Source organism: Centruroides sculpturatus, unplaced genomic scaffold (genome assembly GCF_000671375.1).
Source record: "Centruroides sculpturatus isolate CEXI.00-Female unplaced genomic scaffold, Cexi_2.0 scaffold890, whole genome shotgun sequence".
NCBI classification, from domain to species: domain Eukaryota; kingdom Metazoa; phylum Arthropoda; class Arachnida; order Scorpiones; family Buthidae; genus Centruroides; species Centruroides sculpturatus.
The window spans coordinates 104-25,988 of NW_019385014.1; the positions used below are offsets into that span (position 1 = coordinate 104).

Consider the following 25,885-nt stretch of genomic DNA (forward strand, 5'->3'; position numbering starts at 1 on the left):
CATCTTGGAACAAAGTTTGCTCTGTACAAGTTAACTGTACAAGCTTACGGCTTATAAATTAGCATTTCAATAATATTTTTATATGCAAAATATTAATTAAAGATTTTATCACATTAAGAACACAATAAAGAAATTTTAAAACAAATTAATTTGATTCCGCTAGCGAAATTAATTAGAAAATTGTTTCTTAATTTCCCTGTTATAGCGAAACTGCGACGGCCTAAACTTTTATATTAATAATTAAAACTTCCATCACACAACAATAAAGTCCAAAGTGATGATACAAACCCTTTATTTTCTTCTTTATCTTTTCAATGTTATCCCTAACCTTGATGGTAACAAAATTATCTTCCTTTGACGTGAGAACGATAATTCGGCACAGTACAAAGATTAGGCTGCAGTTATATCGCTAATGTCTAGTGCATCTTCATGATTAACTTTTCTAATTTGATAAATTGAAAGAAAAATTACGGCATAAAATTTGCTTATAAATATTACAAAAGTTAGCAAGTGATGCGATGCAGAATATTAAAGAAAAATTATTTAAATAATCGAGGATTATTCCTTCCAAAAAAAAAAAAAAATATGGACACAGCTGATGCGGAAAATTAGCAAATTTTGCAAAGCTCTCGCTTATTTTTGAGCTTGAAACCGTGCAAATTAGCATCTTCTTAGTAGTGTTTTAGTATAGAAGTATTTGAGTATTTGAGAAAATTGCCCGATAGCTTATCGTTGAGCTCTAACTGAAAGGTGGCTGTGTCAATAAGATTTCACAATCATCGATAATATCTCTTTCAGTTTTTGTATCGCAAATCGAACAATGGAGGACAGAAAGCCTAACAGTTGGCTAGAAAAATCGCCAAGCGTGTCACCTTCGAGCACAGAAGCTGAGAAGGAAGATCACTCTATGGAACACTTGGATAATGACGTTAAAGAATCGGATATTCTGCACCCCCACATCAAAACTGCATCACCTGAGAGTACGTCATATTCTCCAGGTTACAGGCCCCCGGATTATTCGAACGAAACCCCGCATATAGTGTCCGGACACGATAATTACAGTGCTCATCTTCGATCACCCAACGTGCAACTTGCTACAAGTTACATGTCACCGTCTCCAACTAATAGAGATGTGTTTCCATTGGATACACAACCGGTGGCTATACCCACTTATCATCACCTCCAAGTACCTTCTACTGAATTTATCTCGACAACAACGTCCGCAGCAGGGAAGATGTTTCAATATTTAGGTAACAGTAGCAATAATCAGGAGCTAAATCCAACATCATCACACATACAGAATGTGTGGAACCCGGCAGCGGAGGATTATTGTCCAAAACCTCTACCATCCATAGGTCAGAGGATACACGCATTTTCTAGTCATCAGCAGGTTCTAACCTCTTCTAACCAGGTTCTACAGAGAACAAACGGTATAGGCCACTATTCTCCGTACTTGAACCCGGAACCTTGGTCGTCTTACGATGCCGCCAACTCGACCGTGCATTCAAATCCCACTGTACACTACGGCGTGCAGGGGGTCTCTTCTTCATACAATTCACGGACTATAATGGGTGAGTTTTTCTTAATTAACTTAAAAAATTTAATAAAAAACTCGATTAATTATCCTTATTCCGTGACAAGTACGAAATGTGACGTATGATGAATTAATTATTCTCTGTTTAGGAGGGAAAAAATGTAGTAAAAAAGCCAAAAATATCGTGTTACTTCTAAGTCACGTGGCCGTATCCGTGGTTAGAAAGTCAAAGAAAGTATGTCAAGCGTCAAAGTCGACACATTTCGTTGCTTGTCACCTAAAAGAAGGGAGGGAAAAAAATAAGAAAAATTGATATAAAAAAAAGGTTCAGTATGGTGTGTGTGTGTTGTCTCTTCACTGCTACATAACAGCTGATATTTGTCCGAGTTTTATTTAATTATTATCTAATTTTCTTTAAAAAAAAAATAATAAGGTCTTTAGCCTTAGTTTCTAATGGGATAAATTTCAGTGTTTATAATAATATCAATGAGCTAGTTAAGTTATATAAAGACTGCAATATCAACAGGCTTAGTTGCAAGATGTAAAGAAGCTCAAATTCTATAAATATCAGTGGTTGTTAATAAGAAAAAAGTTAATTTTTATGCTAACAAAATGATCTTTTATGCTAAAGAGAAACCACGCGCTCTTTATTCAATTAATTAATAAAATTTTTAATATAAAAATGGTAAATAATATCGTCTATATTTTCGTCTAAGTTTCCCGCCAACGTCTTTTACCACTACATGAAAATTTTCCGCTCAATTCTTATCAAGTAAAGCAGGAAATCCTTAGCCAACCACCCTGCACAAGCTAGCTTGTAGATCAAAAACTACGAAGCAGATCCTAGGAGAAAAATTAATAAAAATTATTTTTAGAAAGAGTTATTAATGTTATTATTTCATAAAAGTCTTCTACGAAGTTTTCTATCAACATACTCTTCTTATACATAGGGTGAATTAGGTCAAACTTCTACCCTGAAAGAGTATAAACAGTGAAATAAATGTTGTGTCGAAACTAAATAAAGTTTCAACACCTTAAAAAACAAAGTAAAGAAAAAAAAGAGGAGCATATTTCGCAATTTATTCTTTAATAATAATGCTTGGATGTGTTACTAAGTGGGACTAATAAGTGGAATTCAATGAATTCCAGACTAAGGCTATCCTATAACGAGACAGATCCTAAGACGCCATTCCTGCTCCTGTTGACAGACTAACTGTATTGCACAACCGAACGTGTTTACATGCCACTGACGGTCTAAGATGGCGTGGAAAGAAATCTAGACTCAGATTTTTATTACTACTCCGTATTGCCGTACGGAGAGAGAAAAATTTACTTTCTATCCTTTAAAATTCTTTGATATAAAACAGGCAGCTGTAGGGTCGTTATGCCTGAAAGACCATATTAATAGCGAGGGTCAGAAAAGATATAAATTTATCCGGCATTCGGTGCTTTTTTTCGGAATTCCTCCCACTCTTCTCACCCCCTATTGACCCTGATAGAAGGTGAATTCACTCTCTGACTAGTAAGTGTGGTCACCTCCTATACATTCTATACTGGTTAGTAAGGAACCATCACTGCTTTACACGGGGTATAAGGTTTCTTCGAGCCTATTCAAAAACTATATGGCGCCACACCACGTGACACGGCTCCATTCTGATGTAAGTCAGTAGCGTCTGCGTTATTTCTACTCACTACCACCTGTTTATAAATAATTTTTTACAGATGACGATTTGTTTTCGGCACAAGAAGGTCGAGAATGCGTTAATTGCGGGGCCGTATCTACCCCTTTGTGGAGGAGGGATGGCACAGGTCACTATCTGTGCAACGCATGTGGTCTCTACCACAAGATGAACGGCATGAACCGTCCTTTGGTCAAGAATCAAAGAAGATTGGTGAGTAGAGGGATTCATTTTATAATTATAGTAACCGCGTAACTAGATATGACCCCTAACATAACTAAATAAAACTGTAAATGAATTTATTTTCTTATATAGTTTACGACCACCGACTATGTTTAGTCTGTAAAACATCTGTTTATAGAAGGTTTGCTTCTGTTTGAATTATCGGTGGGAAAATGGATTCTTGTAACAAAAAAAAGAGCAAGAAGAAACACTTATAAAATGTAAACCCTTTATTTTTCTTTCCAGTCTGCTTCTAGAAGGGTTGGATTATCCTGTTCTAATTGCCATACCACTACAACCTCATTGTGGAGAAGGAACAGTCATGGGGAATCTGTATGCAATGCCTGTGGTCTTTACTTTAAATTACATGGGGTAAGTAGCTCAAAACTCATCGAATAATGGAATGGATGACTCAACACGGACGTGTCCTGTTCGGTTTGAGTCATAATTTGTTAGCTAAAACTAAGTTTAACATATGTTTAAAGTCTGAATCACAGCAAAGATATTTTCCACAAATCGAAAATATTATTATTTGTTCCCTTAGGTGAATCGTCCCCTCGCTATGAAGAAAGACAGCATTCAAACTAGAAAGCGAAAATCAAAAAATGGTGTAAAGAGCTCCGATAACAATGTTAGTGTTTCATCTCCTCCTGTTCCTAAATTAGAGACATCGGGTAAGTCTTCTAAATCTTCAAACAAAATATGAGGCCTACACGCTGCTGCATAGCTGGCTTGGAAAATGTTAAACACGTCCTAACGCCACCATAATATCCCTGCTATAAATTTAAGTAACGTCAGTATCAGCTTACAAAACAAAACTTTAACTTGTTCCCGGTTATTATCAAATTAAGCTTATAATTATGCCAGAATCAACACGAAATTTTTAATCTTGAGCCTTTCAAAAGTTCTCTATCAATACGTACAGTACATCTATAATTAAAAATTAAAATAGCCTATAGGCCAATAGTTCCTTCAAATATTGTTAAATCTTAATCAATTATAGGCCAAGTTTATAATCAAACACTTGTGTATAACTAATTGAGTTTAGGCCTATACACTTGAATTCTTGTAAATGTTCCATAGGACATGGAAGAGTAAAAAAAATTCACTCTATAATGTATAAAAATCCTTTATTTTTCTTTGTATAGCGCTTATTTTTACGAGTAAATCGGTTTATATGTCACATATAACAGCTTAATGAAATAAAATTCTAATATATTTTTAATATTTCTACAGCTTCTTATGGCTCATCAGGCAAAGATGCCACCACCTTGGCACTAAGTACAGGCTCTTTCGCCTTCTACCAGCCGTCACCAACGGCAGTTTGTAGCGGACAGTCGATCAGCCCAGCACTCATCACCACAGGGAGCCAAAGATCACCTCAAGCAGTAACTGCCGACAATTACTCCCCACTGCCAGTTCCTTACTCCACTATTTCTGTCAAGTCTCCGAGCCTGTATCAACCACAATCCACATCAAGTCCCTCGTTGCAGTCACTCGAATCATCCGTACGACCTCATACAATCATGAGTTCCTGAACATCCATTTAAGACCTCATCATCTAGTCTGTGTGCTGCCGAGCAGTTGGTCTTTCACTCCATTCACAACCCAACTTGGTTAGAACCAAGCACCCCATGCTATACCGTGTTATATATATACCAGCATTTGTTGTATATGGAATCGTTTCGTGAAGGAAAATACTCAAGTTATGTATAACAAAGTGCCAAAAATGATGTGTTCGGTACCATATAATGTTCTCCTCAGGGAATATATTATTTGTTCAATTAGTTCCCTGTCGGGTGCACAATTTTTTTTTTTTTTGTAAGTTGTAATAATTACGAATCTTTCTGATGAAATTCCGGGAGATTATAAAGATATAAATTCTGAAAATTTGTATATAGTTTTTTATTTTTTTAATTAGTTTCACTTACAATACTCTTTAAAATTAACATCTATTGTTATATATTATAAACCTTAAAAGGTAAACTAGATACAGTAGATACAGGCGAATCTCCAATAAAGGCCACCTCTAAACTGCGCCCATTTTTAGGAACGTTTCCTTTTGAAGTGCACACAAAATAACCTCCAAACAACGGCCAACGGCTCTCAACATGGCGGCCATTTTTCAGGAAATAACCTCTAAATGACGGCCACCTCTAACCAGTGGCTTTATTTTCAGGGGCGTTTCTTTTGAATAACTTCCCAACAATGGCCATTTTTTTATGTTCTTGTATTTTATGTTTTCAAAGAATTATTAAAATTTTTTTCCTCTTTTGTAAGGTGTCCTTAAAGTTATAAGGAGTTTTACCTTAAAAATAAGGATTTTCACCTCCTCTCTTTTCTTAAAAACTGCACCATTTAATATACTTTAAAATGAATAAAGTTTAAATAATTTTGTTAAAGTTTTATATTAAAAAGTTTAGTAAACTCAACAACTAAACCTTAGAGCCTTATCTTAAACCTTACACACTTTAATTCTTGTAGACCTTACTTTAGTTCGAATTATAGAAATTAAAATTGGTTTTTTAAGCTTAAAATAATTAAAATTAAATTTTATAATTCGCAAAATATTATTCGAATTCGTCCAAAACAAGAAATGAAACCAAATTTCTAATTATAGTTATTTCTTCCATCGCCAGATGTCAGTGTATTTAATGAGTGGAGGCCATACAAGTTAATGAACCACAAGAAAAAGTTTTTAAAAATCTATTATTTATCATTTAATTTAAATTATTTTAATAAAATTAATTCATATAATAAAAATTTTTATTAAATTTATATTGTATGAATTAAATTTAAATCTTCCAGCAAAAAAATTAATTTGAAATATAATTAAAACACATTAAAATATTATAGTTAATGAGATTATTTATATGATTTTTTGCTTTATAAATGCTTATTTTTTACTCTTATTTTGCTTAAAATGGTTATTTCCTATAATAAATTTTGCACTTCGATTAATAATAGACTTAACCTTGAAGTTGCTCCAATGTGTTAGCTTACTGAGAATTTAAATTACTGTTTTTAAAACTAGTTACAAAATTATCAGTTTTATAAATCAGATACATTTAAACAATATTCATGCACGTTTTTACTCCCAAAGAAAGTATAAAGATCGTATACATTGTTTTGTTACAAGCCTCAAGGGCAGACTTGCATAAGTTCATAATTGAAAGCTTTTAATACAGTCGAATCTCCCAATAACGCCCGTTTAGAGGTCGTTTACAGGAACGTTTCTTTTGAAATAACCTCTCAACCACGGAAACCTCTAAACGATGGCAATATTTAGGGACGCTTCTGTTGAAATAACCTCCTAACAACGGTCAATTTTCTATGTTCCCGTCAGAACCGTGGTTTAGAGGTTTAACTATAACATATTTAAAAAAGAAAATAGTTTAGAATAAATAAACAGTAACTTATAGAAAAATTTTAAATAATTATTTTGTGCAATTTTCCTCGTAGGCCTATGCAGAAACGAGTAAAATTCCTTATCTAGAATAATTAATAAAATATTTATAAATTATAAGCTTATTATTATTCTTATTTGATGATTTATTGGAAGGCCTTGAGTCTACACACGGGAGAACAATGATAGACTTGAAAACTACCTTTATTTGCTCTTTGAAGTGCAGATATAGGATCTGTCAATATATTATAACAGAACAATATAGAAAAAATAAATTATATTTTTAAATTAAAGCTGTTAAATTCATTTGTTTTTAAGTTTATAAAGTCTAATTATCTTATCACGTATGTATACGTCTACACAAATTAATATACAGTCGAACTTCCAAGAATGGACCTCTAAACGAAGACCATTTTTTATGTTTCCGTCAGTGGCCGTTGTTGAGAGGTTCGACTGTATCAATCACGCGTGTTAACTTTACAGAATTTTAATAAGTAGAAGCGGAGGTTACGTCTAGAAAATTGAACTTTTTTAAAATAAAATCCATTCAAAACTGGGAGGAGAATATTCAAAACTCCTATTAAGATAAATATTCTAAGCAATTACATTATAAAAACCTATTCTTTACCGGACTTATCTAACATTTAAATAAAAAATTATTGCTAAAAGACTAAATTAAATTTAAATTTAACTACGTCAAAGAATTATGGAGTTAGTAAATGGGTCAAATAGACTATTAGTGCTATCTCAAATCGTGCAGAAACTAATATCAAAAAAAGCATTAGTCAGTAATATATTCTGAATTTAGAAAAGTAATTTATCTAAGGTAATTACATCCATCTTGACACCTGTCCAATTCGTTAAAGATGAAGCTGAAAGCAGACGAAAACAAAAAAGAAAAGGTATATAGAGAAGTAAAGGAGGAGCATTATCCAGATTGCTGTGTAAGGCGGGAGCCAAGATTAGATAGAAAGCCATCCTTCCAGCTGAGATAAAATGTTGCAAAAATGGACCACTTCAAAACTTCTACGGGGATTGACTTTACTTGCCACCATCTGCTTCTTTCCTCTTTTTTTTTCTTGCCTTCCCCCCTCTCTACCTCATTCTATGAAATTCACATACGTCACTATTAAACTATTTTTTCTGCTTTTTCTGTTGATTTTACAGCTCCAGATAAATTATCCCATACGGAATTAAGCGAAAGTATTTTTGGTCTTCATGTTACATTTGATAAATTTATTATATTTACTCATCCGAGTATATAAACCTCCAAATATCTTGTAATTACTCGATAATTTGCAACCGAAATCGATCATCTGAGGGAGCAAATTATACGAATTTACTATAGAGAAAGCGCTTATAAAGTAAAATAATTAAGAAAAAAATAATTTAAAGTGATGCTGCGAAAGTATAATTATACTTTTTTTATGTTATGAAATGTTACTCAGCTTAACTTTTCACGTCTCATCTAAAAAAGGGGGGATTAATTTCTGTAAAAACAGGCTCATTATCTTAGTATAAACAAGTTAATTTATTAGTTACAAACTTGATTAATATCAAAAACCAGTAAACAGTCGCCATTAAAAACTAAATAGTTGCGTGTCTACTGGTAGATGAGATGAGAGATATAAATCTCAAGCTTTATAGCCTGTTTTACTTAAACATTTTCTAATTAGGTTATAATTTTTTACGAATATTTAATTGTATCGACACATCCGCATTGACGGGGAGGAAGAAGGAGGGGGAAAATGCCAAAAATCTAACAGAAAGTCAAGCAGATAGGCTATATATATATACGTCTATAGAAGGAACCAGTCCGATCTTGGCACAGATCTAATGGAAGGGACAGGCGCCATCCAACGCCCTGGCTGCAGCACGATATATGGCCCTCATTTGGTAGCTAATGGAAGCGGGAGTCTTATGGGGCATCTGTTTTCTGTCAGACAACGCCACACTTTACTCGACTGTATAAACAGTAATAAATAAATAATATAAGACTACGCAATTGGCAGGTAGTTATTCGAGAAAAAAGTGGTTTTTATTAATAATATTCCCATTTTGTATAAAGTTTTCTCTGTAACCTTCAGGCAAACATACTGATGTTGATATTCCTGCCATTATCTGCAGTAGCGTGTAAGATAGACAAATGAACTTTATAAATTGAAGTACTCAGACTCTATTTATTGTTTTAGTAAAAAGAAATCTTTTAGATTTTAACAAAAATATAATTAATTTTAATTCAATTAGAGACCCTACTTTAATCAAAATTTAGAAGAAAAAAAATATTCTTTTAAATTAAATTTTGATAAATTTTATAAATTTCTCGGTTGATTAATTATTAAAAATAAATTAAATTTCTTTTACAATTCATGAAAAAAAAATTGCCAATTTTAAATCAGAGCCGGATTTACGTGTAAGATAAACAAGCTATATCTTAGGGCCTCACTTTAAGAGGGGCCTCGTTCTATTCACGAAAACAGTTTATACATATTGCCTATTATTATTCGGTGGGAGGTGGAGGAAGAGCCTCTTGTATGTTGCCAACTTAGGGCTACAATTCTAAATCCGGCTCTGATTTTAACGCAATAAAAATGAATTTTTAATAAGAAACACTTAAAAATAAGTTTATTCGTTTATAAAATTCGAACTTAAAACATTTAAATTATTATAATTTACTCAATTCTAACATTAGCTCAGCTTTACAAGCAGATTTTATAATTTTGTTTTTTTTCAATTTAATTCAAGTATTTTCGCTTAAAATAGTTTAGAGGTCAGCAAAATTGAACAATTTTCATATCATAGCTTAAGATGCTATCGTGGGAGATAAGCAAAATTAATTATAAACGCAACGCTAGCCAGCTAGATAGGATTGTAACAAAATTATACACAGTGCATAGAATGACGAAGCTGATTGGCTAACGCGATTCACCAATCGCGAAGTGTATCCAATTGTATGGCTCGATACTCGTTAACTTATTTTTTTTTTTTCTGTCGTAATAAAACGAATGTAAATTAATTAATTAAATGAATCACTGTCACAAGTAATTGTTAATAAAACAAAGCTATTTAACGAAACTAAACGAGATAATTTATAAAAAGAAAAAAAAGATTGTTAATTTTAATGATGGCATCAATTGATGTCGCTTCGTATTGTCTCTCTTCTTCTCTAACAATTTATAGGAAAGAATATTTCCATTATTAAATTTTATTGTTCTGTTAATTCTTCGTTTCAAATATTTATCTATTTGCCGTTTGTGATAAGTAGAATTGTCCAAGGACGAACTTTGTCTCGGATCAAATGCTTTTACACGGGTTCTATGAGAAGCGAAACAAAGATGCCCTAACAATAACGGAATTTTGGTCTCTCGACTGGTGTTCTATTTTTGTAAATTTGTCAAAAACTATGACGTCATGACAAACAATGAATTATCTATGACGCAGATAGGCCCCGTTAAAACTCACCTGTTTCTTCTGTGACGGTGTTTGTTTAATGATAAGTTAAAAATAAAATTAAAAAAAAATACCAGCGTTAAAATTTTTTAAAGCTTGTTACATTAAAAATTGCAAATTTAATATGCTTTTTTGCAGTTTTATAACGGAAATGAATGGATTAATTCGAATGAAATACGTTTAAAATGGTAAATTCTTTCGGATGTATTAGCGAAGGATTAAGTATTGATACACCTGTCATAAATAAACTAATTGATAAAGGATAAATATTTATCTTAAAAATACTATATTTCTTTGAGTTCAAATTTCAACGGTTTAATTCTTACATAAACTAAATAATTCGATTGTTTAGGGAGTTATATATTTTGTTAAATGACAAAGAAATTCCTACTTTTTGCACACGGAATGGAAGTAGTAACTTAAAATATACATTCTCTCACCTGATCCTGGACTGAATATGTTCATTCACTTACGTATCCACTTACATTCTAAATCATAATATTAAATAAAGCGTATCTTAACATGAAAATTTATAATTTTTAATCTTTATATCTGTTCATAAACCGAATCTTATCAGTTTATCTGCTTTGTCCAATTTTTAAAATGGAGAAATATTGATTATCGCATGTTTACACAAGCAAATTTTCTTTATTTATTCTTTTAATCAATAAAAACAATTATCAGTTAGAATAATTTATTAATATTTTCAGAATATTTAGCCATTTTCCCCACCTAAACGTAATACAAATCAATTTAGTAAATCATTTTAAACACTAAATCTATAGGAAAGGAGCTTTGAAAAATATCCTCTATTGGTATATTAGTGACAAATTTAATACAGAGAAAGAATTAGTGAACATTAAAATAGTCAGATATAAGGCAGACCTCTCTAGACATGTGTTTAACCATAATAAATAACATTAACTTGTAAGTTATTAAAGTATGAATCATTCCTCGCAGCAAAAACACAAAATTATGGGAATGTAAATATGAATGTCAACATAGACTAAGTGTATTTTTTAACATTAAACTTCTATAATTTATACCAGAAAAAATATTATAAAATTAAATATATTGCCGAATATACAGGATTCAGTACAATTTCTGCTTTTGAGATGTGAAGTATTGTCATTTCTTCTATTATAATTTAGAATTAGCATTGTTAATGCCATTGTTTCTTTTAAGTAAGAGTTCACAATTATGTGTAATTTACATACAAAGTCATAAATTTTTAATGCATGTTCGCATGTTTTATGTGAGATTTAACAGTAATATAAATTAAATAAATACATATATAATCCCCAATTTAATTTATATAATTTTATCTGCATGGTTCTGAATAGGTCTTACTCATATTTATGCTCACTTATGTCTAGTTTAATTACGGTCTGCATTCATTAACCATTAGGCAACGAGAGGCGTGAATTATGTCGCACACGGCTTGATAAATGGTTATTGTGTCGAAATCTAGCAAAATGCGATAACTTAAAAAAAAATTATATTAACAAGACGCAAAAGCGAAAGAAAAAATGTAAAAATCGATTGGAACTTAAACTTAAGTGTAAGAAATTTAAATGCCTTACGTTAAATTTGACTTGTTTATGCATAAATCCTTGGTTCCAAATTGACATGACCTTTGTAACGACATATTGTTGAGTTTATGGAGGAAAACAACAGATGATAGTCATGAGCAGCTGTGCATTTACTCGCTGTGGCTGTATCGAGACATTTGCGTAGACATATCCATCTCAGCTGGAATGAGCCATATGTATAACTACAGATAATTAAAATGTACACAAAGCAGTAATTTCTTAAACCTTTAGCTGTGAAAAATAAGTAATTAGACCCATTCGAAACGAGTTAATTAATCTGATAAACCATGCTCACACACTGTTTACATCTAGCTGCGTTAGTGTTTTAAATATCTGAATAATGCCCTTCCCATATTTTTCCGTTAGAAAAGGAGAAAACTACTCTCTTATCCGTTTCTGCATTTGAACAATTTATGATCCCAACCTGTTTACATAGAGATTTCTAGCAGTGTTATATGATTAAATGCAAACGGGACACTATTCCTGCAGGATGATGAACTTATCAGAAAGTAGATAGGGCTTATTTTATAAAATCTCAAAATTGCTATCTTTCCAGATACAGTAAAGTACCGTAATATGATAAACATAAATAAATCTAATTTGAGATTTAATAAGATTATCTTCTAATCTCGAAATCTGTTTAATTTAAAACGAGGAATCTATCTTGATTTTGATCAGAAGAGACGTTGCAATGAGCGGGACTTCAGGAGGAATCGGATGTTGGAAAGAGATTCTTTTCCAAATAAGGGAGGATATATTTTTGAAAAATTGTTTCTATGTACTACCTCTGCATAACCTAACAACAACCTGGTTGAAACAGTGTCCTTATCAGCAGTTGCCATGTGAAAAGGTGGTCGCAAACAGCTTCAGATCATAGTCCATCTTTCAGCAGATAGCTCAGCGTATTTGTAAAATTCAAGGCTGAACCAATGAAAATACATTTCGTCGTCTAAAAGTCAACAACGCCAAATCGAAGACTAGGAAACAATGAGTAAAGTATAAGACGTCATTATAAAGTTTTGAAGCCAATGTTCCATTCTCTTTGTCCATAAGGAACAACCGTGTAGAACTACGAAAACGATCGGTAAGTCTCCGCTCGTATACTTTAACCATAAAGATTACAATACAATATGGGTAATAATTACCTTAGTTTCACTGCGTGGCCACCTCCTCCTTTAGGACCGTAGTGTCCGATTCGAAATTTTAATCAGGCTCTTGATATCTCTGGACAATTCATCTTATCTGAGTCTCAATATTTGCTGGATTATCTAAAATCTGCGGTTGTTAGGTTATATATCTTAGTTTTAAATGAGTAGATTTTACATCGAATTGTGATTTTAGGCATCTTTTCGTTTTATCTTCTGTCCACTTGATTACTTATCAAGTTTAATAAAGATAATTGAATTATAAGGTAAGAACTATCGAAGTGTCTATGGACTTTCGTGTGCAAGATGGCCGACTTCAGTTTGAGTGGTACGCCTCTCCTCATGGCGGTCGCTTGTGTGACGCAACTCTATAATGCGTTTTTACAAATTTTTCCTCTCTGTGAGGCANCTTCGGATCATCAAATGTTATGTGTACTGTACGTACTGTACGCATAACAAGTCGGCATAAAAATCGTGTGTTTTTTAATGGAGACTTTTGAATTGCCCTATGTAAAAAATGTTTAGATTTTATAAACCTTAAATTTATTGAATTTAATAACATTAAAAATTAATTTTACTGAAAAATGTATATTTCATCATGTATTTACTTTATGTACACGTATTTACTCTTTTATTAATAATTGTTTACATTTATTATGATATAATTATAATGGAATTTTTCAAAATTTTATAAAATGTTTTAAAATTTTCTTTTAAAAAGATAAATACTTCGTCACTAACAAGTAAGTTAATTTATAAATTTACAATCAGACATTACATACAGACATTACAAAAAACTACATTGTATTTTGAGAGCTTCAATATAGCCTATATATAAATTGTGGAATAGAACGTACTGTACCTACAAATTATTATTATTTTGATTAAATTAAAGGCTTTTTGGTAATTAATTGCGTTAGTATTTATAATCAATACTATAATTTTTAATATTTTTAATGATTTTTAAAGAATTTTTTGGTTTTACTGAAACTAAATTCGCTTAAAATTATCTCAGAAATTCTATAAAAATATTTTTAAAAATTATTTTCCTTATTTATCGAATAGTTTAAAGGGGGGATTTCAACCTTTTCTGCTAGTCAACCCTTTCTACACCGATACAAAATAACAACAACAAATTAAAAAATTGCGTGTTTTATTTTAACAAAATTTTAAAAGAAAGTAATAATATATAAGCTATTTAATAAAAATTAATTCATCTACCGCCACTCAAATGACAGTAATTTAGCTACTCCCCTGATAAACCGATTCATCTTTAGGGGGTCATTAGTGATACGAAACCTCGATTTAATGCATTTAGGATATAAAAAAATTCTTATAAATAAAGACCATTGTAGCACTATATCGCGAACGAATAAATTGTACTTGATGGCTTGCGAACCAAATTATCCCACTGGATAATCTTTAAAATTAAAAAAGTTTAAATCTTTGTATGTTTAGAATTAATTTGAACACTTTTAAATGATATAAATCACTTTTACTAATAAATTTTTATATTTTTTTTAACTTGATTTTTGTAATATTTAGTAAGATTCATTAACTAATGTGAAGGAATTTATATGCAAAATGCAACTTTTTTTTTAATGTTGTAATTCCGTTTAGATGACAGGAATAATGCTTTAAAAATGAATGTTGTTATTTTATACCCCAAATTTTTAAAAATATTTATATTTTAATTGTTGGAGCTTATTCTACAGGATGTACTGTACAAATTTTATAGGGATTTTCAGTAATATTTGTGTGATTTAATTCGCTTTAAATCCCTAATTTATATAAAAGTTTAGTTTTAATGTTTTAGACACAATAAAATATTAATTTTTCAATTTATTGAACACAGATTTATCAAATTTATTAGTTTATTTAGGCATAAAATGTTGATTTTTCGTAGTGAGTCGTCCATTAAATGTGTAGGCCTACAGTTTAAGAAGTTAGGAAAAGTACACACCCGATGGGGGAGGGAGTTTTTATTAGTGTTAGTAGAATACGAATTTCTTATAAGCCTATTTCTTAATCATGTGAATAAACTACCTAGGGGTCCATGAACTGTTACACACGTAATTAAAGGGGAAGGAATCTGTCAAATGTACTTTACATCATTGTACACAACAGGGAGGGGCGTTAAAAGTTGCTTTAAAACTGTACAACCCCCTTCTTCCAGTTTACTCAGTAAGTTCTAAGCAATTCTGTGCCGAAATTTTATCGATTTTAATAAAGTAAACAAATATTTATTAGTTATTTAAACTACGTTTCAACAATACTTTAAAATTCGAATGCATTTATGCCATTTTCCTAAAATATCCTGACTTCGTAATGTTATTGACTTACAAAACAATAGAAAGAATTGTCTATAAGGTTGAGTATTGTCAACCCCAAAAAGCAATTTTCAAGGAAGAAAACTGTAAATATTTTTTATATTTTAAATATCCTGTTGAGTTACAGTGGCGCGCGTTATAGCTTCATGGGAGTCAGGCGAATTTGAATTAGGGGCCCCATGTAGTACTGTACAATGTTGACTACAGACATTTTTCCTAATGTTTTCTTATATAAGTTGGCGCGGTCCCCAGGCAATTTCCCTTTCTGGCTGGATCACGCGTTATCCTTTGGGAATTGCCCTTTTGTTGTTACCATTTCCTGTGAGAATAGCAATAACAAAAAGTCTGTTAGTAGATTAAAAAATTATAGAAAGATATTTTATTCAATAACATACTTCTTTTTACAATATGCATTTCGGCAAAAATTACTGGTTTGGCCCTCTTCGGTTTTACTATAAAAATTTAAGTACTGTACAATACGTAAAAATTACAATTTATAAATTATTCTCTTTTGATGATTACTTATAGTTAAACTGTTTACATTTAATATTAAATTATAAACACTAAAATAGTGTGGCTAATTATTACAAAAAAAAAAACACTTCTCTTTGTTTCACGATAATTGTTATTGGTAATTACCACTTATAATATATTATTTACCCATTAATTCAATTATTTAACAAAAATACTTGCTGTAAGCTTTAAACTCTGAGAATTTTTCTTTACTTCTCGTTATTTCCACCTGAACTTCCTGTATTTAGGTAGGCATCTATAATAACGTTTTCCTGAAATGCCACTCCAAAGTGCAGTAATTTAACTAATTAGCAGCCCACCAATGGCAGGATGAATGAGACCACAAAAAAAGTAGTGGTTGCGAGTTCGTACCGCAAAGTAGGGTTTCCAAATTTCTTTCACGTGCAAAACACATAAATAGGGCCAAGTTTTCTGTAGTCCGACCGTTAGACGTCCTTTGGTACATCGCCAACGTGTCCAGGTGCTCTATTCTACCCAAACCATCCAACCAGCCGTATAGCATCATCCTTATATTTAAATTATACAGGAGTATTTTATACAGAGTACAGTAAAATTATACAGGAGTAAATTGTCAATTGTCATATAGCCCGTAAAATCGTTTGATTTCGTTACTACAGCTAACTTTGAAGATGTGTCTGGAGACACTGGATACAGTAATACAGTGGCTGAGTAAGATTTATTATAAATATGATAATTTTCTATAATTTAATTAATTAATTTATAAATTACTTTACATAAAACTAGTTTATAATTTATTTATTTATTTAAAAATTTTTAAAATCTTTAGGATATTTTAAGCTTAAAAGAGACATTTTAATTGGTCCTGGTTCTAAGGCGTGGAAACGTATATACAGTAAAAGCGCGTATTTTTAAGATATTAATTTATAGAATAATTAGAAACTAATAAATACAGTGAAATCTCCCAATACAAACGCCTCTAAAAGGCGGCCATTTTTTCAAAAATGTTAAACAAAAATGCGTACAAAATATGGACAATTTTTTAATGTCTCCGTCAGTGGCCGTTCTTCACAGGTTTGTATATATTTAAAAAATATATGCAACATTTTTCTGCTAAAATGTTTAGAATTTATACATAAATATAATTTTAAAAAATAATATTTTATAGTCTAATTAGTAAATTTTATAAATTAGTTTTCAATGATATAACATTATATTAATGTAGTAAAACATGAATATTTGTCTCTAAAATGTTAAAACTGTAAAATTTTAAGTAAATTATTTTAATGTAAATTAAGGTTTAAAGCGAATTAAATCTTAAGTAAATTAACTGACAATCCTTTATCATGTAATATGTTTAGGCCTATATCAACAAAGTATCAAAAATTTTAAACATTTTAAATTAAAAATTAATTTTTTCTAAGTCATTTTACATTATTATTATAAAATTTATTTTAAAGTGATTACTCCTGATACAATGAGATAAATACTTAGTTACATAAACAAGATACATAAATTACTGAAGAGTAATTTATGTATCTTGTTTAAAAACCAAAAAAATAATCTAATTAAATAATATAAAAATTAAAAAATATATATATTTTTTAATAATAGAACTGAAAACTTTAATACTTTTTTGTAATTTTTTACTTTTTTTGTAATTTTTTACCATTTGAAATTAATTTTGATTTAGAATTTTAAGCATTAATTAGTGTACAGTTTAACTTTAATTTAGAATTTTAAACGTTAATTACTGTAAACTCTTAGAATCTTGAGCGTAAGTGAGTTTAAACTGCTTAGGCATAATCGAATTATGTCCGCACGACTGAATCCAAGGGGTTGTTTACTTAGTGTTAAATGGATTCTTACACTTACTTACATTTGTTAATTATTTCTAAGAATTCTAGGATGGTTCTTCAACGTAGTTTGACATAAATCCTTTTATTTCAAACTATGAACAAAGGAACAAATAATTTCAAATTATTTACGATACTCCATTATGACTTCATTTTAGGCCCTACATAATTTTAAAGGCGATTTTTAAACTCGATAAATTTTTAAAACTTAATCATCATTCCAATTTAGATTAAATTTGTCTTTAAAATTATTATTATAATTTAATAAATATATTAAGAGATATAACTAAATTTTCTCTGCAGAGCTTAGTAACTTTAGGAGGAGACATCCTTCCAACACATGATGTAGACATTCCAGCATCTTAAGGATCAGACAAACTATACAGGGTGTATCAGAATGACGTTTTAAAAATTTGGGGGATTGTAGAGGATAAAATTTTGAACGTTTTGATATCAGGAACCCATAGCCGGAAATGTGATTTAAAGTTTCTACAGCGGTAGGAAGTGCTTGACCGCTCTTCGCTTTGGTAGCTACCCTTCCGTCCATTGACGTCATGTTATTGTTTTTGACTTCTTCCTCTGTGGTTATGTAAAGTCCCTTGTGTACGCAACACCTGTAGGAACAGTTCATAAGCTTAAGGAGCGCATCTTTACAGCATTTAATACCATCAGAGGGGAGCGTGGCATCTTACAGAGAGTCGGACAAAACATGGTTCGTCGTTGCACATTATGTAACGAAGTTGGTGATCGTCACATTAAACATTTACTCTAATGTAGTGCAGCCACTGATTCGATGTATAGTTTGATTGTAATCTACTGTTTTGTCAATAAAACTTGTCATAAATAATGTATTCTGCTGTTTCATTCAGCATACCGAAAGTGCTATAGAAACTTTATATCACATTTCCGGCTATGGGTTCCTTATATCAAAACGTTCAAAATTTCATCCTCTACAATCCCCCAAATTTTTAAAACGTCATTCTGGTACACCCTGTATAAATTAGGAGAAAATAAACTTTGAAAGCAAAATAAAGTTATCAGAATAATTAAAATATATGTATACTAGGTTATATTTATCTTAAAATAGCTTAATTAAGGGCGTTTATATTCGTCTACACTTAATGAATTTTCTTTTACATTTAATTGAGATGTAGAATTGATTTAGTTATGAAAAATTAAATAAACAAGATTAGAATTTAAAATATATTTAAGAATTATTACAATTAAGCTGTAAACATTTCAAACATTACCACTTAATAAGGAATCTGAATGCTATACACGCACATAAAACTCATAATTTATCAGCTTTATTTTTCTTATTTTCTGCAAAGATATATTTTATTTTGATCTCATATTTGATATCAACCTTGATTCGAGAACTAGTTCACTCCAAACTTACCTTTTTTTTTTTCTTTTTGACAAAATCATAAACCAGTTTGTTCAAATTTTACTTTTAAAACTGCCAAATGTTATGCCTTAAAACTAGGCTATTTAAGGCTATTTTATGAGTTAACATCACGATGCTTGTCTTTAGAACTTAAATTAATATGCTAACTCGCTATTTTTAAGTAAATTAATTAAATAAAATGATAAAGAAGTTAAATATTTGTGTATTTTATACGCTCCCCTACCAATTTTTCAATGCGGATTTAACGAAATTAATTCGAATTTGAATTACATTTTAACTTGTTTTACCTTATAAAGGCAAAATTTAATTTAATTTTAAATCTATTTAATGATAATTTAATCGATTATTTGAGTAGTTATTTAGATAAACCAGTGTAAAAAATTAAACGAGTGTTATTAATTTAATTTTATTCATTAAAAAAAATATTTATAACAGTTAGTAGCGTTATATAATCTAGAACAAAATATCCATACTAACTGAGGAGTGACCCCGAAAGTGTCAAAGGTCAATTGAGTGGGTGTTTCGTGGGTAGGGGAACCAAAAATAAATCAATACTTCCTCACCCGTTTCCGAACTGCGAAATCATGGAAATTGTTTCATTTCGTGTGCAATCTTTTGTTTTTATCTTTCAGGAACATCCCTTATGGATCAGCAAGGTTGGTCGGATGAAGCAACTCCGGAGGGGGAGATAGAAACGGCCAACAACCACACCCCGGCTCATACACCCCCACACAGTTCTCCGCCCCCGGAAAGCCCTTCAGGACCCCAAGGTCCGGCCCCAGTCGCAGTTACCAGGTATTCAGGGAGTCCACTACAGGAGAGTTTAAGCCAGTCAGGCTCCACCCAAAATCTTAAGACATTGACGCCAGTCGAAACAGTCCCGACTGTCGAAGACAGGGAGTATCTCTACCACAGCGCCACCACGCCGGCTATGGTGAGCACATATGCAAGCATGGCTCCTGTACAACACAGCATGGCAAACAGTCCCGGATATGGCCACCACGACATCTTCGCATTGACAGGTAAACACGGTAGCCTGAGCCCCGTGCCTAATTACGGCCATCACGTGGATCATCTCACCAATTTGGTACCACCGCCGTCCGGGATGGGCACGGCAACGGTATATCCACCGTCCAACACCCTGGCCGTTTTACCAATGTCGTACGTTAGCCCATCATCGGCTCAATCTGTAAATTCCGGAGTTTGGACCACTAATCCTTCGGATCATCAAGTAAGTGCGTCATACGGCATGACCTCGACATCGGCGCTCTCTCAGGGCCCTCACCTGAACGTGGGACACGGTGGGCCCTCCCCAGTAGATCCTAACGAACTGTCACGTACCAACGGATACTCCAGCTTTACATCTACATATTTACGACAAGATCAACCAAACTGGAGCCTGTACGACAGTCCGACAGTGTCGACAATTCAGCATCCCCCACCTTACTCTTTAGACAGCATGGGCAGAAGGCTAAGTCCAGGTAAGATAAAAACTATAGATATAGTCAAAAGGACCATTTATCATTAAGATTTATACCTATTTGTTTAAGGGGATGGCCCAGTATTATAGAAATGCGTGCCTTTCCGCTTCCAAAATCCGCACTCCTGCACTTGAAGGGTTTTATGCTAGAGTAGCTTAAACATACTTTTTAAGCTTCTAGATAACTAAATGCATCTATAATATGATATTATAGGGAAGTTGCTCTAGATAGAGACCTTTCTTGGGCACAAATCAGTGTATAAAATCTTTATTGTCCTGGAAAGTCTTCCGCGATTGGAGTGTGTGCAACAAATGCCCAAAATCAAAGAAGGGGGAAGATAAGAGTCAGACTTATATCTTAATAGTTGAATATTTAAGTCTGTTTAGCTTGTTATATCAGTTTGATGACTTGATAGCACTTTTACGTTCGGCTTCATTTACCATTCAACAAATTAGGTTCGACCTTATACAAGATCCTGTTTATGCCTCGTTATTCATTAAATTAATCTGATACTTTATATAAAAAATTTTTATATAGAAAAATTCCTTATATATTCTCTAAGCGACACGGAATTTATTTAGGTTATTAAATTTAAATTTAAAACACTTAAGGGTGATTTGTGGGGAATTCTCACGTGTGCGCGCCCGCTAAAATTTTCCGAGTAGTGGGTTCATTTAATAATTTATTAATATTTATTGATGTTAGATGCTCGAATTAGTGTTTAGGCTGGCGAGAAAGTAGGTGTTTGTTAGAATTATTTAGCAGATGTGCGGCTGGGGTGGAGATGCACAAAGTAGGTTTATACTAGGATGTGTTTTACACGAACAACAACTTGTAATAAAATGAATTGTGAATAAAGACATTTATTGCCGTTGTTATCAGGTAGGTACATAGTGAATACCTGTTTGATAAGAATGAGGGAAAGTCAAGTTTGAATTTTTTTTTTCCAAATTTTAATGCGGGATGTTAAATGTCTCAGTTAAATACAACTTTATGTTTATGTAGAAGGGCTTATTATTTAAAAATTAAACTTTTATAATTATTTACAGATCATTCCGATTATTATATACAAGAAGACAGGGAATGTGTCAACTGCGGATCCGTCACCACGCCTTTATGGAGGAGAGATTATGCTGGACACTATTTATGCAATGCTTGTGGCCTTTATAATAAAATGAATGGAATAAACAGACCCATGTCGCGACCCCAGAGACGTATGGTAAGCAGAAAAATCGATTCAAACTAATTTATTTGTTAAATTTGACTGTCATCCGAGTGCAGGTGTTAAGGCCTTGAGTTCGACATTCCAATCTAAACTTTAGTTTTTGTGTAAATAATTAAAGTTTTGACATAAATTCCAACCGGTTACTTCGATACTTTAAACGTAACTTAATTATAATTTGAAGGATGTCATATCTCTAGTCACATAATTTTCGAATATTTGTCATGTGGCCTAATTACTTAACTTAAAATACAACGAGTATAACATAATAATAAACGTTCTATTTGTGAAATTTTATTGTGTTATTTACTGACCAAAGAGCTCGAGTTGTTTGAAAGTAAACTGGATGATATATCAGCAGATAGGCCTCATGATTTATGGTTTTAGGTGTATTTTCCTCTGTTTTGCTAAGTTTCTAGAATAGTAAATAACGTAAGAAGATAAAGAAAAGAATTTACGAAGATCATTTAGATCATAATTTTGCCAAATATGAGTAATTCTGAACGGAATTCAGTAGGCCTATAAATTCCAACACCTTAATTTTCGTCAATTGCGTGATTTTTTATGGCTTTTTCAGTGGTTTTTGCGGCTTTAGCTCACATTTTCAGTGATTTTTGAGGCTTTCTTTCAGACTTTTAGTGACTTTTCGCGACTTTTCCTCAGATTTTCAGTGATTTTTAACAGCAAATTTGAGGAGATGCCACAAAAACTTAATTCTAATTTAATTTTTTTACTTATATATATTGGAATTAAGTGTAATTAAATAATATCTAATTTAAAATCGAGTTTTAATGACTCCAAAAACTTGAATTATTTAAATTTACTGAAACAATTATAACTAGACATTATAATTATTTTAAAACTTAATATATAAATTAACTTTCTGATTTAAGCAGAATTAAAATTCAGTTAATTGTGGAATCTTAAAATTACATTTTAGGCCAAGTGTTTGTTGCATATCATCTCTCATAAGTGATTAGGATAGGACTACTTATATATTTAAAAACTTTAATTAAGATAATGTTAATTAAGAAAATTAATATAAACAAATCCTTTAAGGCAGAATCAAGAATTAATTTTTTTATTTCACAGAATGAAGTAACGCTACCCATACAGGAAAAATTATCACCAGTAGTTGGATCAGACCGCATTCATATGAAAAATGTAAGGATTCTGTCTTTTATGATTTGTTTTTTCCTTTCCTAACTTAAAATTGGCCTTCTTTTTCTCTGCTTTGATCTATAATTAATGCGTATAATTAGTGTAATTCACGAACAAAATCGGAGTTTAGATATAAGAAATGTAGTTACTTATTAAATCAGAGGATAAGGGAAGACATTTTCAAAAAGAGAGTAAAGCGGAAAAGTGAATGTGACGTAACGTGTCAAGATAATTTATGACTTAAAGAGCTCGTAAATAACGGTTCAGTGGTTTCTCAGGTAGGCCTACCCATCTGCTCTTCGATTGATGTATGAAAGTGGGCTTATACCCGATTCATCTGCATTATAAGCCCAATTAACGATATCCCAAGGGCTACTTAGCCTTAAGTTTGCAAGTTAAAGGGCTCTAAATTATTTAAGATCTAGATTTGAACCTAAAATGTCTGATTTGATTTTAGATTAGGTCCAAACGAATTATTTATATGGAGGAAAATAGCTTGGATCGGTCAATATGAGGCTGTTTTTTGAGTCATTCTAGCAATAATTTTTTAAAATTATTTTAATGTTTAGCTGCTATTTTTAGTTGTTATTTCCTATATTGAAATTCAGCAAATAATGTAGTTATTCTCTCACACGCTCTCTACTATAGCAGAATTACTGTTGTTAAAATGCGTGTAAACAAATAAAAATATTTAAATATTCATTCAATTTTCTGTAAATAATCCGTAGATAATAAAAATATAATAAAATTTATATTATGTAAATACTTAGTGACGTCATATTTTATAGACAAGTTCAAGAAGAGCTGGCCTCTCCTGCTCCAACTGTTCGACCACGAATACAACACTATGGCGAAGAAACAACCAAGGCGAACCTGTTTGCAATGCGTGCGGATTATACTTCAAATTACACGGAGTAAGTTACTAAAACAAGCAATAATAAAACGTATATTTAAAATTTTTTTTTGACTGTTTACTGGCATATTCTCAGGTCAACCGGCCTTTAGCCATGAAGAAGGAAGGAATACAGACGAGAAAAAGGAAACCAAAAAACTCTAATCCAGAAGGCAAAACGAAACCTGGTAAGAGAACAAAGCCAGGACATAATTATTGAAACTGAAAACGCAACGTTTCTCAATCGGCGAAGTGTCACAAGTCACTTGTCACAAGTCGCGGTTTGAATAACGTTGCATATATTTAAAAAAGGCCGAAAGTAGGCTATAACTTGGTGTTTTTTGGTAGCTCCGAAGAATTCCACATCAGAATGTCAAGTGACCTATCAACTGTCTCCACATTCTGACCAGGGCATCCTCAGTAGACACGATATGAAAACAATGAGCCCGATCCCTCAAGGAAGATCCCTGTCATCGCCCATTACACCCTCCTCGGACATACTAACTCGACACCTTCACGGCTTGAACATGTCACCATTAGATCAACCTGCAACCATCATGTCGACTCCAATCTATTCCTCATCAGTTTTAGCGTCGGCAGGAGTACTAAATTTAGAAAACGAAACAAAAGTTATCACCAATGCACCGTCGGTGGTGGTGCACAACACAGCAAACTAATTGTGCCATTTAAAATGACTGCTCGAGAGGAGAAAAATAGTCAAAAATTTCGCGAAATTCGTCTCCAATATTAACTAGAAATTAGGATAAATATTATTTTGATCCCTACTAAATTTAGGAATGAACTTATATAGAAAAACAAAAAATGTATGTACGTTATTCTGTTTGTGTTTTTTATTATTATTGCATTCTTAAAGTCGTTTCTGTGTAATATATCAGTATTATGACTGTAATTTTACAGTAAAATGTATTTAATTGATTAAAAAAAATCGGATTTAATTATCGATTTTGTTACTGTAATAGTACAAAGCCAACATACAGAAGACCAAAGATGTAACAATAAGTTTCTGTTCTTCTACAAGAAAAAAAAAGGAAGAAATTTTTAGTACTGTAATCGCACGTTTGGCAATAAAAATGGCGTTCATTTATAATCCCTACTCTCGTAATTTCACCTTATTAACATAAAGCGCCATCTGTTAACGCACGTGACAACTATAATCTATTTTAAAAAATTTAATTTATCGTTACTTATAATTAGATTAATAGAGTAGTGTCGCCAATGACGTCTCGAGTTTTTAGGAGCGTGTATGAGCTCGTCATGAGCTTGACAGTGTAGAAAAACGAACTTGACAGAAACAACAACATCTCTCCTTAAGTCCTGCGGGGATAGTTTTGGTGTCATTGGAACCATAAAAATGGGATAAGGGTATCCTTAAAAACTATTGATCCCGATTAAGATCACGAAATCGGTACTATAATGCTTCCACCTTGCATCGTGCCCTATTCTCTGCCATACTTTCTCACCATATTTATACTTGATTTCCCCTTTTTTATATTCGATACTCCGGTGTTATATGAAATTCTTGGCATTCTTTCACTCTAGCATAATCGGGACTTCATCTTAGACACTGTTAAATGTCTATATAATGCTTGATTTTTCTATAGGATCTATCAAGAGATTAATAGGATTTACAGGTTCTATCAATGGATCTATAGGATCTACCACCCTCTATGAAGGCGAAGAAAAGTTAGGTCACAGATCCGTATGAAGTATAAGAAAGATATAATGTGTTTAAGGAGAGTAGGTAACGGGTTCGAGTTTAGACGTTGGGTTGGTTTTCTAATGTTTTAACCAAGGAGAGTTTCGCATAGTAATGGTCACACTAGTCTATTTTATGCCTTTTCTTGAAAGGTTACGCGGGCACGGAATGGTCGCAGACACCCAACTGGTGGAATACAGAACGAGCTAAGAAATGAATTATGTGTTTGTGTCAGAAGACGATACGCTTCTGTGTCACTTTTGCTTGATTTGTGATAGGTCGACTCCCAAGTCGCTTT

General features: G+C 32.0%; 2 protein-coding genes across 3 annotated transcripts; both read left to right on the forward strand.

The window, feature by feature from the left end:
- The first annotated feature begins 599 nt into the window (after positions 1-599).
- LOC111633434 (transcription factor GATA-4-like) lies at positions 600-6,131 on the forward strand. Its single transcript, XM_023378000.1, has 5 exons — positions 600-1,571; positions 3,257-3,426; positions 3,682-3,807; positions 3,980-4,109; positions 4,672-6,131. The coding sequence occupies exons 1-5, from the start codon at positions 821-823 to the stop codon at positions 4,971-4,973; spliced, it is 1,479 nt and encodes a 492-aa protein (XP_023233768.1). The 5' UTR covers positions 600-820; the 3' UTR covers positions 4,974-6,131.
- Positions 6,132-12,598: 6,467 nt separating this feature from the next.
- LOC111633426 (transcription factor GATA-4-like) lies at positions 12,599-24,978 on the forward strand. Of its 2 annotated transcripts, XM_023377986.1 has the most exons (7): positions 12,601-12,967; positions 19,747-20,595; positions 21,645-21,814; positions 22,910-22,981; positions 23,767-23,892; positions 23,968-24,058; positions 24,219-24,978. In XM_023377986.1, exons 2-7 carry the CDS (start codon positions 19,758-19,760, stop codon positions 24,545-24,547), a joined length of 1,626 nt encoding a protein of 541 aa, XP_023233754.1. In that variant the 5' UTR covers positions 12,601-12,967; positions 19,747-19,757; the 3' UTR covers positions 24,548-24,978. The 2 variants fall into 2 exon arrangements, with proteins under 2 accessions (XP_023233756.1, XP_023233754.1); XM_023377988.1 differs by lacking the exon at positions 22,910-22,981 and having other exon boundaries at positions 12,599-12,967.
- The last annotated feature ends 907 nt before the right edge of the window (positions 24,979-25,885 follow it).